This window comes from Theobroma cacao, chromosome 7 (genome assembly GCF_053813885.1).
Source record: "Theobroma cacao isolate CCN51 chromosome 7, ASM5381388v1, whole genome shotgun sequence".
In the NCBI taxonomy this organism is placed as follows: Eukaryota; Viridiplantae; Streptophyta; class Magnoliopsida; order Malvales; family Malvaceae; genus Theobroma; species Theobroma cacao.
This window is the reverse complement of record NC_142645.1, coordinates 13,994,578-14,016,138: the sequence shown is the minus strand read 5'-3', so window position 1 is coordinate 14,016,138 and position 21,561 is coordinate 13,994,578. Positions and strand designations below refer to the sequence as shown.

At 34.2% G+C, this 21,561-nt stretch overlaps 2 protein-coding genes across 2 annotated transcripts; both read right to left on the bottom strand.

Annotated features, from left to right (window-relative positions):
• Positions 1 to 6,781: 6,781 nt before the first annotated feature.
• On the bottom strand, positions 6,782 to 8,641 carry LOC148761720 (UPF0481 protein At3g47200-like). The gene has a single exon (XM_088808401.1). It carries the CDS (start codon positions 8,467 to 8,469, stop codon positions 6,928 to 6,930), a length of 1,542 nt encoding a protein of 513 aa, XP_088664527.1. The 5' UTR covers positions 8,470 to 8,641; the 3' UTR covers positions 6,782 to 6,927.
• A 2,443-nt stretch (positions 8,642 to 11,084) lies between these two features.
• On the bottom strand, positions 11,085 to 12,659 carry LOC148761719 (UPF0481 protein At3g47200-like). The gene has a single exon (XM_088808695.1). The coding sequence runs from the start codon at positions 12,657 to 12,659 to the stop codon at positions 11,118 to 11,120; it is 1,542 nt and encodes a 513-aa protein (XP_088664821.1). The 3' UTR covers positions 11,085 to 11,117.
• Positions 12,660 to 21,561: the final 8,902 nt, after the last annotated feature.

The window sequence follows — 21,561 nt, the reverse complement described above, 5'->3', positions numbered from 1 at the left end:
AAACATTTGATAAGTAATTCACAATGCAATTTAATTTCATTTTTATAGATTCTAAACTTCTCCATTACTTGATCTTTAGCATGCAATATGTAAACATAGCAATATCTAGAGAAATCATCTATAAATGTTATGAAGTATTTCTTTCCACCAATAGATGGAGTACTGAACATGTCACAAATATCATAATGTATTAATGCAAACAATTTGGAGCTTCTTTTTAACTTAGGAAATGATCTTTTTGTGATTTTAATAACCATGCATGTCACGACCCGAAACTCCCATCGGGCCCGTGACAACCGCCGCGACGTCCCGATAGACATTCATTACCCAAAATGTCAATCGAAACCTCGCAAGGCTTAACATCAGTTTTTTTCACTTCCCCTGTGAGTATTAGTCACTAAAATTATGTTTTGAGAGATTATAAACATTTTTCAAATCAAAACAATAGAAAAACAATTTTTTTCTCACAGGGGCATTTTGGTCATTTTTTCTCAAAAATCTCGAAATCCGCTAAAAATATAGTATGCTGGTGCAAAACACATATTTCATAATCAAAAATAAATTTGGATGTCTAAAACATTCGTTTAAAATTAAATTATGACTATTAGAATGAAATAAAAATATTGAATAAAATATTCAATTTTCTCATAAAATAATATTTTTAAAACACTGCATAAATAATTTTTATAGCGTAAAAGAAAAATAAATTTATATATATCGTAATACAGTAAGCTAGAGTATTTAATTTAATTTACAGTAACAAGTGAGCCCTCGAACAACCGAAAGTAAGAAAAATTTTGAACCTACAGTTTGGAGGATGCAAATCCAATGGTGGTCCTCGATGAAATCAGCTATCTATAGACTATCCTGAGCCTGAAATGGGTGGAAATGAGGGTGGTGAGATTATATAATCCCAGTGAGTAAACAAATACCATCTAAAATATCTAAAGCTGAGTAAATGGAGATAGATAAAATAGTTTAACATACTGTAATTCATCAATTTTCAACTTGTTTCAACCAAATAAAATCAATTCATATAAATTGAGTAATCAACATGGCTTATGAATTTCTTAAAACTTTGGTTCGTGCCAAAAATCATTCTCATACCCAGTTATCAGGGATGCCTTGATCGAGGGCTATCCCAACCGAGTCTGCCAAGGCTGTTAAAAAGTTATGTACGCATAAATCATGTTTTTATTTTAAAAACACAATCGTTCCTTGGCATTAGCGGAGTTCATCATCACGAGGTGGTTTGGCATGAAGTGAACTCTAAAGTTATACCTCGGGAATTACCCTACTCGCCTCTCCAACCGAGGTAAAATATGACCAGGTTCCGTGCCCCTCTAATAGGCTAGTCCACAGAACCAGCCCACTACAGCAAGCTAAACCCACCATACAATAAAAATTCAACAGCATGACATGGCAATTTTATCATTATCCAGCCTATCAAGGCAAACAACAATTTATACATTTCAACACAAATACCAATTTAGTCATTCATGCCAATATTGTCATAAGCCAATCAATTAGAACCATAAATTCACAATACATCAAATGATCTCCAATTACTCTATTTTCAAAGCCATTATTCAATTTTAAAACAATTTTAGGAAATCATTTCATTAAATCACATTTGGTTTATAAAATCAAAAAATTAATCATTTAATTCATTTATCATGAAATTCACAAAATCGGATAAAAACCACTTTAGATAATTAAGACGATAGTAAGGTTACTCATTATTTCAGGAGTCGAATTCCAAGTACTCCGATTCTTGATCCTCGGGTACTATCTCTTTACTTTTGCCAGAATGCTCACCACCTAGACATACACGACACATAATTCAATATACAGTGTCATACCATTATAAATATATTTCAGGCTCTTTACTAATGTATGAAATGGGATGCAAATTGTTCGGATTATCGTCCAAACATGGTACTCTACACAAATTCAATCGTGTACCAAAATAAAACGGTATTGGCCTAATTCAATCTATCTCTCGATTAATTGGCCAATATGTCCAATTTAACTCCAAATAATTCCATTTTTCTCCCAATACTCCAAATCATCAAACACAATTTAAATAACTTAAAATGTGGCAAAATCATCCTCACATTTTCTCTTGAAAAATTCGACCATGGTGGGTGCATCGACACCATGATTTTTCCTACTTGATTCTCACACCACAAATCACTAATTCCTAACCAAATCACTTGAAATGAAATCAAAATCATCATCAATATTCTACATGGAGAATTCGGCCAATGATGGGTTATGGGAGAAAATGAATTTTTCTTATTTGATTTTCAAACTACACATCACTAACTAACTAAAAACACTAAAATACATTGAAATCTAACCAAAACAACCATCAAATCTTCTCTCTCTAAATTCTGTCCGCCATGAATCCTTCATGATATCTTGTGATTCAACCATGGAAAATGCAAAATAATGCATGGGAAAGGTAGATCACAAGTCAAAATCAAGAAATTTTACCTTTGATTACTTGATTACTTGAAATCCATCAATTTTTCTCTTAAATTTTCACCCCAGGGTTCTTGTTCTTTCTTTTCTTCCTTTGTTCTTCTTTGGCTGGCCATATGAATGAGAAATAGGTTGATTTTGTGCTAATTTATAAGGAAAATAATGAATGGACGAGATTTTGACACATGTCACCATTCCATTGGTCCATGTGTCATACTTAGCCATTAAGCAATCTCTCTCCACCATTTAAATTTTCTCAATTATCCATGATAATATTGGGTAAAATCCATGTGCTGGACAAGTGTTGGGTGGTGTAAAATTACAATTTTGCCCTTGGGCGGCAAAATGACTATTTTGCCCTTATGCTCGAAAAAATGCCGAAATTAAAATTTTTTCACTTTTCAAACTCAAATTATACTCCAAATGATCAATCTTAGTCAAAAATTTCATCAAACCCTCACATCTTAACCTCGGGTGGTAAAATGATCATTTTGCCCCTAGGTCATGAAAATTCTAATTTGACTCCAAATCGGTTCTCGAACTCTGAATCACCATTTTAAGTCATTATGGGGTTTTAAAATTCTCAATTTCATCTTAAAATCTCTATTTGGACTAGTTTGAAGCTTAATTCAACTTAATTATACCATTTGGTACAATATCGTCCATTAACAATTTTCGAGGTACCCAAGTAAGCAAACATGCATTCTTATGTAAGAATGGCATAATAAACATATTGTAGAGCTGGGCTTGACAATGCATGTCTTGCACATATCATCGTTTCCATCAATATTAAGTATTAACTCGAAACTTTTATAATGGACATGACTTAATCTATTATTTCTCATATTAAACAATTCTACTTTACTACATGAATATTAAATGAGGCATCAATATAAGTAGAACTAGTAGCATACTTATTAATATTAAGCTTAAACATGTCTTCACGTAAAGTTCCCGCATATTGTCCACCTTTTGTAAGAATGAACTTATCCGCCTGAAATTCTAATTTGAAGCTATACTTATTCAACAAGCTACCTGACACAAGATTCTTTGTAACTTTTAGTACATAATAGACATTGTTTAGTAGAAGTACTTTTCCAAAAGTAAACATGAGTTCCACAATACCTTTTCCTTTCACTTATGTAGTGGAGGAATTTCCCATCTACAACACAGTTCCATCATTAACTGTTTCCAAGGACTTGAAGAAACTCTTGGCCTTAAATACATGCTTAGTTGCACCAATGTCAATCCATCATGCTCCATAATCTCAGAGAAGATTGACCTCGAAAATCATAGCAACAATATTGTTGTTGTTCACACCTTGTGTCTTGTATTTCAAAAGTCTACATTTCGCCTTAAGGTGTCCAAGTTTGTTACAATAGAAACATGGACCTGTTTTGCTCCTTTTGATCTTATGACTTTTTTCATTCATACCAATAGAATGTTTTATTTTGTTTTGCTAAACTAGCTTGTTTGATGGTTTGTGTTATATCACATGGACCGTCGAAGTCTCAAGATTTTTTCAATTAGAATCCTTTTCTTTTTCATCTTACTTGACTTCTTTCTATTTGCGAAAATCTTCATTATTCGAAAATGTTTGCAAAGGTCTTTGAGAGACATCTCCTTTTTCTTATGTTTGAGAGCTTTCTTAGTGTCTATCCATAAGGAAGGAAGTTTATCAATTATGGAAGACACCACAATAGCATTATCTATGTTAAGATTATATTGCTTAAAGCTATTCAACGTACATTCAAGCTCATTAAGTTGATTCATGACAAAATAATCATTTATAGATGTGATAATACTTCTTTCCAACCAATATGTGTTTGCTATGCATATCACATACAATATCATTCATATCAAGTAAGGAAAAAATATAGCCAGATGTAGAACCATTTTGCCACAAACGAATCCGGTCTATAGATTTTTCTCTGTCAACATCAAATCGATCTAACATTTTCTAATGAATAAAATTTCCTTCTTCAAGTAGTTGATAACTCTATTTTATAGAGCTATTTAGCCACATTTTTGGATGTTTATGTAGCTAAGTTCTTGTGTTTTAAGTAGTTTTTAGATAGTTTTTATGTTTCTAGCTTATTAGTTTAAAGCATGTTAACTTACCCTAATTCAAGTAATTCTAGTTATTTTCATGTTGAAAGCCTTATTTTAAGCCAATGCTAATTTAGTTCTTGTGTTTGTAGGTTTTCAAATGCATAAAATTAAATGGTGATGAACTATGCAATGGAGCCGAAGTGCAGATTTTCACTGAACATGTTGCGGTAATTTAAAACTAACTTGACCTACAGAGATCCAATGAATGTGATCCTTAGACCACCAAAAAGATCAAAGGCAAACCTACAACTTTCATGTTTACCATTTCATTTAGATCAGCCTCGAGGTAGGATAAAATTTCATTGCAAGATGAAGCACTAATGTAGTTCTGCACCAAGGCAGCACAAGGAATAGTGTCACAGCCTTGCAAAGCCCAAGGCCATAGTGCTTAAGGGAACAGCAATGGTTCTATACAAATTCCCAAGAATCCAACACTGCAACACCTAAAGAAGAGTGTCATGGCACTAGTTGAAAAACCATAAAAAAAATAAGGCAGCAATGCCACGACGCCCATAAAGCAAGGTTGCAGCATTGTGACGTAGATAATTAAATTGCAACTAATAAAGAAATGAGTTTTTAGTGTTTTTTTGGAGGCTATAAATAAGTATTTTCAGCAGCTGAGAGGGAGGCTCAGAGGGTGAATGAATGACAGTTTTTGAACGAGAAAAAAAGGTTCTTCGACGAAAAGAAAGGAGAAGAAATCGAAGATCAAGAATCAAAAAAGGCTTTGGTATTTCTTTGCTCTTCATTTCTTTCTTATTCTTTTGCTATACAAATGATCTTTTCTTTTGAATTAATTATGTCTACTATAAAAACAATGATGAACTAAATTTGTTTTCAAGGATTATGGGTTATTTCATTATATAGCTTGAATATACGATTTCTCTTTACTTGGAATTAATGGATGATGTATGGTTTATTTAATTTTGTACTTATTGCTTTTCACTACTTGATCACTAGTTGAAATGCCTTGGGTCTCTAAATGTCATTCGACTGAAGGAATTTAGAATAAACCATTATTTTGAATAGCCTATGTTCCATTCACTTCGGAGTTAGGTGATAGTTTGGTATTTAGGATAGACATATACCTAACTATCTTAGGCAGCCAAACTAGAACACAAACGCAATGAACCTTTTCTAATTAATTTACATAGATATATGGAATTAGTTTTGAAAAGGTATGTGTGCAACATCTCTACAGAGACTTGTACATAATATGATTCCAGGTTAGCATATATCCCATAAATCTAAGTTAAGGAGAATGAAAAAATTCAGATGAAATTTTGAAAGATACCATAATCCTAGGTTTTGAATTAATATTTTCCTTAGTAAAATTTTATTCTATTTTAGTTACTTAATTTAATAATCAATGTTAACGTAATTAATCATTCGAAATCGAGTGCTTGGATAAAATCAAACTTGTTATAAATTTAATACTTAGTGAGAATAGGTACAAATCCCTATGAGAAACGATACTCAACTTACCTTTATATTACTTACATGGCCACCTGCATTTGCATGTATCAAAATGACAACAGTGGTCTAGCTTGCGAATGTTGGTAGCCATCACTTTTAGTGAAGTTATTTTGAATTCCAACACCACAAAAAGTAAGTCTTAAAATTGTTAGTGTAAATGGAGTTTAGATGGAATTTAAGAAACCAACAAAATTGACTTTAAGGCGAGACTTTGAATAGACATTATCTGTAAAACTTATTTCACCACCATGACTTGGTATGCAAAAGAGAATAATGCAAATAGCCTTAGGAATATAATGAAGCCAACGTCTAACTTCGTCTTGCACTTGACAAGAGTAGATCACTAGATACACCGAGAGTTTATAAAGTTGTTTGATTTTAGAGTCTACTTTTTGCAACAAGTAGATTATAAGGAATTTGGATTTTTTTGGTAGATGATGGGAACCCAAGTGATAATGTTTATTTTTAGAACATAACAGCTCTATTGCTCTTGATTTTTCTACTCTTGTCCTATTTGTTTTTGATGTGTTAAAATGGTTGACAATAAGTCCTTTATATCGGCTCACAAGTGTCTCTTGTCAAGGACATAACACTTTCATTAAGGCACCTCTTTGTCTAAAAGACATCTTTGCATTTTGCATGACACAACCTTTGAATAAAGTATTATTTCAATAATTATTTCATAAAAAGACAACCATTCATTCATAAAACACAATATAAAATGATAACTTTTCATTTGAAGACAACTTTTTATTTAGAAAATACACGAACACAAAATCTAATTTCAGTTCAGAAATTATATAAACATATAATGGATTATTCAACCCAAATGAATGGGCTCTGCAACTGCATCTAAAGGGAGATGACAGCACATATGGTTTGTATTAGAGTAAGCAGAAGGAGGACAACTGCAGCAATTGTAGCAACACCTCTCCATAGAGTTGAGAAATACTGGAGTTTGAGAATTGCTATCCAACTATGACGGCGAACTGCATTGTGCGCATTGAGCTTCGTAAAAATATCAGAGTAGTGGTTCTTTTCCATTGGAGTAACATGCTTGCAGAAATTGTTGAATAAAGTTACCACTGCTTTATGGCTGCCAAGCTGGTTGATGAGAATTCTTTTTCGAACCAGTAAATCCACATCTTCAGTAGACTTGATGAGGTATTCCATTAGAAAGATATAGTCACAAATGAGAGTTTCATGTGGATAGTAGCGTTGCTCCCAGGCCATGAGGTTTCGGAAAAATGATTCCGTTAACTCATCAAGTCTCAAAGGGGGGATTTTTAACTCTCCATTGTTTTGGTTAAATTCTATGTCGAGTAAGCATCTGCTTGTGCTCACTTTAAATTTCACCCCTGCTTCACGCAGCAGAACTGCACTGTATAAATATTCACCATGCACTTGGCCAGCCTCTAGGCTTTGTTCTGGCTTTTGGGATGATGGTATCAATGAAGAGCTTATTAGATCAAGGAAATACATGACTTTGGTTTTGATCCACTTGAACTGGGGTAATTTGCAACAGAGAGGTTTTTCTTGACTGCAATCCGTCTGAAATGAATATGGTAGCTGAAGTGTTCTTAGCAAGTCTGTGAAATGTTTAGCGAACCCCAGCTTATCTCTATATTTATCATGGCAATCGCTTGATGATGTTATATCCTGAATGGATGTATTTTGGTTGTAATAAGGACCGAAGAAGTGACAGGTAAGATGAAGAAAGGAAGGGTGGTCGGGATTAGCAGCAAAGGCAAGTTCATATAAGGCCTTAAGAATGAAGAAAGGAAGTTGATTGTGAGCCAAGAACAAATCGTGCCGGATAGTGTGAATCTTCCCTGGCTCGTCGAAGATAAAATCGCTTTCCGCTCTCCCTTCCTTGTTAAAGGCTCTCAAGAAGAGTTCAATGATGAAGCTTGCATCCACTAAAACCATCTCTATGAACAATTCGGAACGGCCATTACTCGCTACTATGTCCTGTCGGATTTCGTGTGAGAGAAAATCCCAACTACGGCAATAAGTCTCTTCATAACAACCATGGATTTGGTCTGCGGAGTCTTTGATCAATTTGTAAAAATCGTTCAAGCTGGCTTTCTTCTCAGCTCGCTGGAGAAACGAGGCTAAATATATCCGCTTTTGCATTTCGATGTGCTCTAAAATTGAACCGTAGCAACGGAGAGGACCAATAATGACAAATTTCGGTCTGTAGGCTGCTGCATTTACTTCGCGAAGCAAGGGGTTAACACAGCAGATAATACGATCTTGTATCAAGGGACGCTGAGAATAGTGCATCACGATGTTATACTTGGATTGAATCCCTTCCACAAAATCCTTGAGCAGTTTTTCTTGTGAAGCATTATTTTCTATATCAGCCTCTTGGTTTCTCGCAACATTCTCCATCAGTTAGCAGAGGAGCGAGAAGTAATTGTATTTTGGAAATAAGAAAAGTAGCAAGGCGCAATAAAATTAGATTCAGTAGAAGATAAGAACAAAATGGTACGAGTACCTCTTTTTCTTGTAGTCCAATATTTATGAACAAACACAGTAGATCCCTGGTGAGGCCGTAGCCAACCAAATTTGAAGAGGACTGAATTTCTCAGTTCCATTAATCAACATATATATGTAGAGACCTCCCCTAGCTAGTCATATTTTAATCATAGAATGTTATTTCCAAGCAGGTGAGATAGCTCATGTAGCACTAATAACTTTATCAACAACTGATACATTTCTTAAAGCCAAACGCAACTATTGCCAAATTTTCTTGCGTTTGCAGCCAATAAAATATTTTTCAACATATTCATTTTATAGTGTAATCTTATGTACCCACTACTTTTTGGACTATACTTTGGCCATGGTACTATTTCCTATATTACTTTTCTTTATATAATCTAATAGTCTATTCATTGACTATAAATCTATTTTGCTCGTTGTCTTTTTTAAATACTTTTTCCTATTGTTTTTCATTTCATGTTCTTAGTGGGTTACCCCTCTATTATTTGAACTTTTGTTTATGCTGGTCTAACAACTGGACCTTCCTGCCTTAACTTTTTTTTTTATAATAATATAATTGCTTTGCTGTTGAAAAAAAAAATGAAAAAAAGAAACGAGTTAACTCAAATCCAACATTAATTAATTAATTCAAGTGGCTCTGTTTGGAGAGTTAATTAATTAATTAAATGAAGTGGCAGGCTACTGTAAGAGGTATATTACGAGAATATACAGGCGACGAACATGGGGAGGTTGCAGCGCTGTGATGTAGATAATGAAATTACAGCCAATAGGGAAATGAATTTTTAGTGTTTTCTGGAGGTTATAAATAGGTATTTTCAGAAGCTGAGAAGAGGAGCTTCGAGCGTGAATGAATGACAGTTTTTGAAAGAAAAAAAAGAAAGGACTCTCCAGCAAGAAAAAAATAAAAAGAAATCGAAGGCAACCGAAGATCAATAATAAAAAAGGCTTTGGTATTCTTTACTCTTCAGTTCTTTCTTATCTTTTGCTGTAAAAATGATCTTTACTTTTGAATTAATTATGTCTACTATAAAAATAATGAAGAACTAAATTTGTTTTCAAAGAATATGGGTTATTTCATTTTATAGTTTGAATATACGATTTCTCTTTACTTAGAATTAATGGATGATGTATGGTTTATTTAATTTCGTACTTGTTGCTTTTCATACCAATTGAAATGCCTTGAGTTTTTATATGCCACTCGACCGAAGGACCTTAGAATAAACCATTGTTTTGAATAGCCTATGTTCCATTCACTTTGGAGTTAGGTGATAGTTTCGTATTTAGGATAGACATATACCTAAATATCTTAGATAGTCAGATTAGAACACGAACACAATGAATCTTTTCTAATTAATTTACATAGATATATGGAATTATTTTTGAAAAGGTATGTGTGAAAGATCTCGACAGAGACTTGTACATAATATGATTCTAAGTTAGCCATATATCCCATGAATCTAAGCTAAGGACACTGATTAAATTCAAATAAAATTTTGAAAGACACCATAATCCTAGGTTTTGAATTAATATTTTTCTTAGTAAATTTTTATTCTATTTTAGTTACTTAATTTTAATAATCAATGTTAGTGAAATTAATCATTTGAAATCGAGTGCTTGGATAAGATCAAATTTGTTATAAATTTAATACTTAGTGAGAATAGGTACAAATATCTATGGGAAATAATACTCAACTTACCTTTATATTGCTTGTATGGCCACCTGCACTTGCATGTATTAAACGAACAGCAGTGGTCTAGCTTGCGAATGTTAGTAGCCATCACTTTTAGTAAAGTTATTTTGAATTCCAACACCACAAAGTGTAAGTCTTAAAATTGTTAGTGCAAATGGAGTTTAGATGGAATTTTAAAAACCGACAAAATTGACTTCAAAGCTAGTTTTTCAATAAACATTATCTTTAAGACTTATTTTACCCCCACCACTTGGTATGTGAAGGAGAATAATGAAAATAGCCTTAGGGATACAATGAAGCCAACGTCTAACTTCGTCTTGCACTTGACGAAAGTAGACTACTAAATACACCCAAGAGTTTGCAAAGTTGTTTGACTTTAAAGTTTACTTTTTGCAACAAGTAAATTATACAGAATTTGAATTCCTATGGTAGATGATAAGAACTCAAGTGTTTATGTTTATTTTTAGAACATAACACCTCTATTGCTCTTGATTTTTCTACTTTTATCCTATTTTTTTTATGTGTTAAAATGGTTAACAACAAGTCTTTTATATAGGCTTACAAGTGACTCTTATCAAAGACATAACATTTTCATTAAAGCACTTCTTTATCTAAAAGACATCTTTGCATTTTGCACGACACAACCTTTAAATAAAGGTATTGTTTCAATAATTATGTCGTAAAAGGACAACCATTCATTCATAAGACAATATAAAATGATCACTTTTCATTTGAAGACAACGTTTTATTTAGAAAAAACACAAACACAAAATCGAATTTCAATTCAGAAATTATATAAACATATAATGGCTTATTCAACGCAAATGAATGGTCTCTGCAACTGCATCTAAAGGGAGATGACAGCACATATGGTTTGTATTAGAGTAAGCAGAAGGAGGACAACTGCAGCAATTGTAGCAACACCTCTCCATAGAGTTGAGAAATACTGGAGTTTGAGAATTGCTATCCAACTATGATGGCGAACTGCATTGTATGCATTGAGCTTCCTAAAAATATCAGAGTAGTGGTTCTTTTCCATTGGAGTAACATGCTTGCACAAGTTGTTGAATAAAGTTACCACTGCTTTATGGCTGCCAAGCTGGTTGATGAGAATTCTTATTCGAACCAGTAAATCCACGTCTTCAGTAAACTTGATGAGATATTCCATTAGAAAAATATAGTCACAAATGAGAGTTTCATGTGGATAGTAGCGTTGCTCCGACGCCATGAGGTTTCGGAAAAATGATTCCGTCAACTCATCAAGTCTCAAAGGGGGGATTTTTAACTCTCCTTTGTTTTGGTTAAATTCTATGTCGAGTAAGCATCTGCTTGTGCTCACTTTAAATTTCACGCCTGCTTCACGTAGCAGAACTGCACTATATAGATATTCACCTTGCACCTTGCCCGCCTCTAGGCTTTGTTCTGGCTTTTTGGATGATGGTAGCAATGAAGAGCTTGTTAGATCAAGGAAATACATGACTTTGGTTTTGATCCACTTGATCTGGGGTAATTTGCAACAGAGAGACTTTTCTTTACCGCAATCCGTCTGAAATGAACATGGTAGCTGAAGTATTCTTAGCAAGTCTGTGAAATGTTTAGCGCCCCCCAGCTTAGCTCTATATCTATCATGGCAATCGCTTGGTGATATTATATCCTGAATGGATATGTTTTGGTTGTAATAAGGACCGAAGAAGTGACAGGTAAGATGAAGAAAGGAAGGGTGGTCAGGATTACCAGCAAAGGCAAGTTCATATAGGGCCTTAAGAATGAAGAAAGGAAGTTGATTGTGAGCCAAGAACAAATCTCGCCGGATAGTGTGAATCTTCCCTGGCTCGTCGAAGATAAAATCGCTTTCCGCTCTCCCTTCCTTGTTAAAGGCTCTCAAGAAGAGTTCAATGATGAAGCTTGCATCAACTAAAACCATCTCTATGAACAATTCGGAACGGCCATTACTCGCTACTATGTCCTGTCGGATTTCGTGTGAGAGAAAATCCCAACTACGGCAATAAGTCTCTTCATAACAACCATGGATTTGGTCTGCGGAGTCTTTGATCAATTTGTAAAAATCGTTCAAGCTGGCTTTCTTCTCAGCTCGCTGGAGAAACGAGGCTAAATATATCCGCTTTTGCATTTCGATGTGCTCTAAAATTGAACCGTAGCAACGGAGAGGACCAATAATGACAAATTTCGGTCTGTAGGCTGCTGCATTTACTTCGCGAAGCAAGGGGTTAACACAGCAGATAATAGGATCTTGTATCAAGGGACGCTGAGAATAGTGCATCACGATGTTATACTTGGATTGAATCCCTTCCACAAAATCCTTGAGCAGTTTTTCTTGTGAAGCATTATTTTCTATATCAGCCTCATGGTTTCTCGCAACATTCTCCATCTGTTAGCGGAGGAGTGAGAAGAAAGTAATTGTATTTTGGAAATAAGAAGAGTAGCAAGGCGCAATAAAATTAGATTCAGTAGAAGATAAGAACAAAATGGTACGAGTACCTCTTTTGAATGTAGTCCAATATTTGTGAACAAAAACAGTAGATCCCTGGTGAGGGCGTAGCCAACCAAATTTGAAGAGGACTGAATTTCTCACTCCCATTAATCAACATATATATGTAGAGACCTCCCCTAGCTAGTATATTTTAATCCGAGAATGTTATTTCCAAGCAGGTGAGATAGCTCATGTAGCACTAATACCTTTATCAACAACTGATACATTTCTTAAAGCTAAACGCAATTATTGCCAAATTTTCTTGCGTTTGCAGCCAATAAAATATTCTACAACATATTCATTTTATAGTGTAATCTTATGTAACCACTGCTTTTTGGACTATACTTTGGCCACGGTTCTTTTTCCTATATTACTTTTCTTTATATAATCTAATAGTCTATTCATTGACTATAAATATATTTTAGTCGTTGTCTTTTTGTAAAGCCCGACCTTATAAAATACTTGTCATGACATATATATGATGGATAGCATGTTTGCACACTTGGAAAGCCCCAAAAAATTGATAAAGGACGACAGTGTACGAAATGGTACAATTAAGTTAAATTAAGCCTCAAACTAGATCAAAGAGAGATTTTAAGATGAAATTGAGAATTTTAAATTTTCAGAATGACTTAAAATGGTGATTGGGAGTTCAAGGATAAATTTGGATTCAAACTAGAAATTTCACTATCTAGGGGCAAAACGGTAATTTTGCCACTCGAGGAAAAAATGGAAATTTTTTTGAAAGATTTTGATCACATTTGACTTATTGGAGTATGATTTGAGGTTGAGAAGTGAAAAATTGTAATCCTAGTATTTTCGGAGCATAGGGGTAAAATGATAATTTTGTCACCTCAGGGGCAAAATGGTAATTTTACACCATCCAACACTTGTCCAGCATATGAAATTTATCCAATATTATCATGGATATTTGAAGGAATTTATATGGTGGAGAGAGAAAGCTTAATAGTTAAGAAATAAAAATGGACCAATGAAATGGTGACACATGGCAAATTTATAACCATTAAATGTTTGGCTTATAAATTAACATAAATCAGCCTATTTTCTCTTCATATGGCCGGTCATAGCAAGAACAAAGAGAGGAAAGGAAGAACAAAAACCCTAGGTGGGAAAATTGAAGGGAAAAGTATGAAAATTCAAGGAAACAAGTGACAAAAGGTAAAATTTCTTGAATTTGACTTGTGATCTACCCTTCCCGTGCATTTCTCCTTATTTTCCATGGTTAAATTTCATGTTTTCAGGGTGAATTCATGGCTGGTCAAAATGGGTATGAAGAGAGAAAGATGTTGGATTGATTTGATTTTAAGTTATGTTAGTGTTTTTAGTTAGTTTAACATATTTAGAAACAAAACAACAATAAAAGAATTCATTTTCTCCCATCACCATCATTGGCCGAATTTTCTAGAGAGGATATTGTGGCTGAAATTGATGATATTTCATGATATTTGGGTGATAATTGATGTTTGGTGAGGCTAGAAATTAAATGGGAAATTTTGGTGTAAAAATCTAAATTTTTGCTCAATGTATAGACATGTGTGATTATTGACTCGGGATTGATAAATTGAATCTTATTCACAGTCACTAGGGTAATTTAGGTATAATTGGAGTGTAGAAAGTGAGAAGAATTGATTTGGAGTTAAATTGGAGATTTTAGCCAATTACATTGAGAATAGTGCAAATTAGGTCGAATGTCGTATTTAAACGGCTATTCGGACATTTTGCATCACATTTCGTGCATTCATATAGATTTATAGAGCCTAAAATAATTTATGATAAATTGACACAATTTATTGAAATTCATGTCACGTATGATGTATAGGTGGTGAGCCCTCTAACTAGAGTAAAAAGATTGTGCTCGAAGATCGAGAATAGGAGTATATCGAACTCCTAGTACTGTGAGTAACCTTATCATCATTTTAATTATCTAAAGTATGATTTTAATCGATTTTGGTGAAATTTTATGAAAATGAGTTTAAATGGTTAATTTTTGATTTTACAAATAAAATATGTTTAAATAAAATAATTTTATAAATTGTTTTGAAACGAAATAACGATTTTGAAAAATAGAGTAATTAGAGATGACTGGTATGTTGTAGATTTATGATTGAAATTGATGGCTTATGTTAATATGTTGGCATGACTGGTTGGGCTGTTTTTTATGAATTGTATGAATTATTTTATTTTACCCTTGTAGGCTGGGTAGTAATAAATTAGCCCTGTCACGCTGTCAAAATTTTATTGTATGGTGGGTTTAGCTTACTGTAGTAGGCGGGTTTCCATGGACTAGCCTATTAGAGAGGCACGGTAAACCCCGTTATATTTTACCTTGGTTGGAGAGGCGAGTAGGGTAAATCCCGAAGTATAATTTTTAGAGTTCACTTCACGCCAAACTACCACGTGAGGGGGAACTCGACAAACGCCAAGGAACGGCTATATTTTTAAAATAAAAACATGATTTTGATTTATGTGTTTATAACTTTTTAACAGCCTTGGTGGACTCGGTTGGGATAGCCCTCGATCAAGGTATCCCTGATAACTGAGTATGATAATGATTTTGGCACGAGCCAAAGTTTTACAAAGTTCATAAGCCATACTGATTACTTGATTTAAATAAATTGATTTCATTTGGTTGAACTAAGTCGAAAGATGATAAATTATAGTTTGATGAAATGTTTTAATAGTCTCCTTTTACTCGCTTTTAGATATTTTAAATGATATTTGTTTACTCACTGAGATTATATAATCTCACCACCCTCCTTTCCACCCATTTCAGGCTCGAAATAGATTGTAGATAACTGATATCGGCGATGACTACAGTTGGACTTGCCACATCCAAAAACTGTAGGTTCATTTCTTTTGATACTTTTAGTCATTCGTGGGCCCATGTGTCACTGTAATTTAAATTTTATACTTTGATTATCTGTATTACAGTATGTAAGAATTTATTTTGCTTTTACGCTATAAAAATTATTTATGCAGTGTTCTTAAAATATTATTTTATGAGAAAATTGAATATTTTATTCAATATTTTTATTTTATACTAATAGTCATAATTTCATTTTAAACGAATGTTTTAGACATCCAAAATTATTTTTGATTATGAAATATGTGTTTTCCACTTGCATACTACATTTTTAACTGATTTTGAGATTTTTGGGAAAAATGACCAAAATATCCCTGTGAGACAAAAATTATTATTTTATTTATTTTAAGTTGAAAATTGCTTAAAATCTTTTAGAACGTGATATTCGGCAACGTTTACTCACAAGGGAAATGAGAAGTTGATATTAAAGCCTTGCGGGGTTTCGGTTGACATTCTGAGTAATGAGTGTCGATCGAGGTATCGCGGCAGTTGTCACGAGCTTGAAGAGAGTTCCGGGTAGTGACACTTTTTTAAGTGCTTTTCCTATTGTTTTTCATTTCATGTTCTTATTGGGTTACCCCTCTATTATTTGAACTTTTGTTTATGCTGGTCTAGCAACTGGACCTTCCTGCCTTTAACTTTTTTTATAATAATATAATTGCTTTGCTGTTGAAAGAAAAAATGAAAAAAAGAAACTAGTTAACTCAAATCTAACCATAATTAATTAATTCAAGTGGCAGGCTACTGTAACAGATATATTACAAGAATATATAGGCGACGAACATGGGGAGGTTGGATAATAAATAAGAAATCTATTTTTCTAAAACCATTATTATTTTTGTTTTATAGTTTGTCAATAAGAAATGTGTCCTTTATTTGTCTTCAATAGGGACAAGGTTTGGTTGAACTCGGGTTAGATGGTATTAAAATGCAAATTCAAAAACAAAGTATTTTTAAAAAATGTTTTCTAGTATAATAAAAACACTTTTTAAGTATTCACATTTGTTCACATATCTATCCAATAATAAATAAAAAAATAAAAGATTCAATTTAATTAAAAAAACCATAAATTTCAAAATGAAATGAAATAAATAAAATAAAACAATTTATTATTAACTAAAAATAAAAATAATTTAACCTACACATTGACGACCCTGAATATATTTTAAGTCATGCACCTTCCATTGAGAGTCGTATTATTATTTTATTAGCGACGTATACAATATTTAATTGATATGCATCAATCGGTATCAACGATGGCTACATTGTTTTGTAGCTAATAAAATATAGTACAATATACTATACTTATGATTTGACTATAACTTGTTTTTAAGTCATGGTCTTTTCTTTTTCTTTTTTTTTTTTCTTAACAAATTAGTAACAAAACAAATTATTCACACTTAAATAACTAAACTACATTCACGATACATAAAGTTTAGGTTGTATGTCATTTCAATTTTTATAGTATTACGAAACAATCCTTTTATTTGTATTTTTGTTAAATTTAACATTAAATCGACGTTTGATATTTTACAATACATTCATGTTGCAAGGAATATGATTGTAGAGAATACAATTACAAAAAATGTAATTGTTAGGAAAATAACATTGTAGCTTTTGATATATTAAAAAAGTATTGATTAAAATGTCACAAATTTAACATTGTAGGGTTTAGTTTAGAATTATTTTTCTGAAAATCTAATATTAATTTTCAAAATTACCTTTGCATATTAAAATATAATTTAATATTCTTTTATTTGTTTAATTATAAATTTTTATATGATATCATCCCTTAAATAAATTTTTAATCTCATGTATTTTATTTTCATTTCTTATTATAATATCATTTTTTTTGAGTTACATGAATTTTTTTGTTTCTTTTTTCACCTTCACTCTCATTTTTTTCCTATTATTCTTTTCTTTCTTTCCTTTTTTTTTTCTTTTATTCTTTGTTTGCTCTCTTCTTTTCCTATTCTCCCCATCAACCAAGGGCTACCAACATCAACGAAGGGTTAGATCTAGTAAATATATTTTACTCCTGGTCTTTCTTAAATATTTTTTGCTATTGTTTTTCTTTTCAAGTGGGTTGCCACCATATTATTTCAGCTTTTGTTTATGCTGGTCTACGTTTTAGCATTTTTTATAGGGATTTTGTTTAGCTATTAAAAATAACGTGTTTTTGTAAATAAGCCTCGGGATAATTTTAACTATTTTTAGCCACCAAAATAGATTTTGGGACAAAAATGCCCTTAATGAGCCATCTTCGTTAGAGTGCACTCTCAAACAAGCGAAAAATGGGAGAAAAAAATAAATATGCAAAGATTGGTTGTGCAAATACCCTTTTTTTTTTTTTTTGCGAAGGTTGTGCAAAACAAAATAATGTTGCATGAGATGGGTTTTCAGAGATTTGGGACATGGCATTCAGATAATAGGAGAAGAGAGATATTAAATCAAATGAGGAACTAGTTGTCATGAATGGAAAGCTTGGCCAATGATGTGAAACCAGAAATCCTTGATACGGTGGCGAATTGAAAGGAGAAAGATGTGAATCCAAAGCAGGAAATGGTCTTGCTATAGCAGGCCATATGTGAGATGGCTGTCACAAGGCAGGGTTTAGAGTTTGTGAAACGTCATGTTGGGATTGTGTGACACAGCACCGTTCAGAGTTTGTGAGATGCCATGGAAGGAATCTGTGACACGCTAGAGTTAAGAGTTGGTGACACGGCATGGAGGGAATCTATGACACGCCAGCGTTCAAAGTTCATGAGACGCCATGGAGAGAATCTGTGACACGCCAGAGTTCAGAGTTGGTGACACGCCATAGAGGGAAGCTATGACACACCAGAGTTTAGAGTTGGTGACACACCATGGTCATGGTTTAGAGTGTGTGACATGATATTGCTTGAAAAGCTAGCACGCCATGGTCAAGGTTTAGAGTGTGTGACACGACAGTGCTTGAGCAACTGACACGTCATGGTTTGAAATAGAAAGAGGAAACAAAAGCGAGCAGTTAACGTGGTAATCGTTTAGACTTCCACTGAATTAATTATCCTTTTTCAGAATAAATAAGAATATTATAAGGCCATTTTTCAGAATTCCTAACATCTGTGTGATTCATTTCTCATTCCCGTCGATACCGGAGTGTTCGAGAAGGCTCTTTGCAAGTGTAACAACACCACAGCACCAACAACAATGTTGGCCATGAGTGAAGAGGTCAGTGAGTCTCAAATTAAAACATTCTTGTGTTCGTTAATTTTTTGATTTTTTCCTAGGTTTGTTTGATATGTTCGGGTTTTTCGTTTAGTTTTTCAAATGTTTAGATTGTGTTTTCTTGCTGGTTTGATGGTTGTTGGGGTTAAGTCGTAGTGGTTTTAGGGGTTTTGTGTGTTTACCTTGTGACGCCGTTGTTATTATAGTTAGTTATTGGTGTGTCAGCTTTATATGATTTGATTTGATATGCATGGCGTGTGAGAACATTTTACTTGATATGCATGGCGTGTGACAGCATTTTACTTGATATGCGTGGCGTGTCACAGCATTTTACTTGTTATGCATGGCATGTCACAGCATTTTACTTGATATGCATGGCGTGTCACAACATCTTACTTGTTATGCATGGCGTGTCACAACATTTAACTTGTTATGCATGGCGTTTCACAACATTTTACTTGTTATGCATGGCGTGTTATAACATTTTGCTTGCTATGCATGGCATGTCACAACATTTATTCCTTATTTATGTCCTCAATATACCTTGTTGCACATGATGGCTTAACTCACTAGTGCATGTGTGCCATGTTTTGTAGATCCAATGCAGACAATATGAGGATCTTGACAGTTTGCTGATCATACCGAGGGAAAAGTGGGCGTTCAACGTCGTAATTAACACCCACTGTAAGTGGTTTCAATTGCATTACATCACAAAGACTCTCCAACAGAAGGGGGAGTATGATGCAGTTAAGCATACCTGTTTCAGAATGCTCCTGGACGTCTATCCATACGGGTACTTTTACGTCGGTCTCTTGCATAGCATCATGATTCGCCGGATCACTGAAAGCCAGTCAATGGACCACGAGCTATGGTTTGCCATTGGCAAGAGGAAGGTGCAGCTATCAAAGCAGGAGTTTTGCCTCATCACCGGGCTAAAGTTTGGTCCAACGCCTGATGTGTTCAGACATCCGTACAAGGTTGCTGTGAAGGGAATTCATGACAAATACTGGAACGGGCAAGAGAGCATTAAGCTGCAGGCTTTGCTTGATACTTTCTGTAAGGGCAACTTCTAACAACTAGGAGACGTAACCAAGATGGCACTTTTCTTGATCGCAAATAACATTTTATTTGGTCAAGACTACAGTAGACGGGTGACACCTTGGTTGCTGTTATTGGTGGAGGACATCGACGCTTGGAATGTCTTCCCATGGGGGCACTATGTTTGGAAGCTGACCTTGGACTACCTTTTGAAGAGGTTCGAAGTGCCTAACTCAAGCGTTACAAAGGAAACTCGGTTACACTACAACATTTACAGATTCGCATGGGTGATACAGGTATTATCACGTAACAATTTTCAGTTTCATTTTAAAAAATTAATTTATGGGTGCACTCATTTATGATTTACGGTCTAATAATGGTTACATTTGACATGCAGTTCTAGGCAATGGAGGCAATTTCGGCCTTCTGAAAAACAGTTACCTCATCTGGTTTGAAGGACAATGGCTACCCACGAATGTACAGATGGGATTGCAATCAGAAGCCAAAAGACTTGTACAAGGCAATTCAAAAGTTAGAGTCATCTGACCATGTAAGTGAACAGCTGCTAATTTTTACGTTATATTTGTATAATAATTTTCCCTTTTCGATAATGACAATATTTTATTTGCTTATTTGCAGTTGTGGGCATTGGAAATGTTGGAACCCACCATGGATAAGGCCATTCGGGAGCATTTTGTGGACCTTGATGTCTCGTTATCGGAGGGCCACGAGTACGTGCCAATAGGGCACATGGAGGATCGGTCGGATTGAAGCTTAGGTGCGAGGCAAATAAGGAGAAGCTTGAAGGAGAAAAGAACCTTTGGTGGCATGAAGCGGATGCGCACCACCGTTGCTTTAGTTGATGAGCTGTCGGGCCCTGAGTTGATGGACAAAGGGGACAACCATGGTCAAGGCAGTTAACAGCCGGTAAGGATAATTGTAACGGTTTTGTGTTCTCTAATTCCATATGTGATTATCGAATAACATTTCTGTGTTTGCAGTTGGACCATGCGCCGACAGCTCTAGAACCACCCACTGGTGCTTCTTAGATGCACAGTGGAAACGACCAGTTGGTAAGATCGGTTCTAACGGTTTATGTTCTACATTCCCACATATGTTTATCGAGTAACACAGTAATTTCTATAATTACAGTTTACAGAAGCGACGACTGGTCTTCAAGCACCGATCAGTCTGGCTCAACCGTAGATAGCTAAGGAGTCGCCGATAAGGATATTAAAGTTGTAAGGGTTAATGTTCAACAATTCCATACATGATTATTGAATAACATAGTTATATATGTAATTGCAACTTGCGAAAGTGACGACAGGTCCTCAAGCACCGATCGATTCGGCTCCACCGCAAACTACTAACAAGCCGCCGGTTAGGATATTAAAGTTGTAACGGTTAATGTTCAACAATGCCATATATGATTATTGAATAACACAATTATATATGTTATTGCAGTTGACCTAGTCGAGAACAGTCAATGACGGAGTAGTCATTACCCGCCAGCGCCGACGGATCATGCGCAAGCATGAAAAAGAGATGTTGGAGCTGAAGGCTTCAATTTAGTCATTGAGTCTAGCAATGCAAATGCTTGAGGATCGTATCGTTGCTCAGATTCTTGACAACCTTAAATCACAAGTACGTTATTCTATCTTCGCTTGT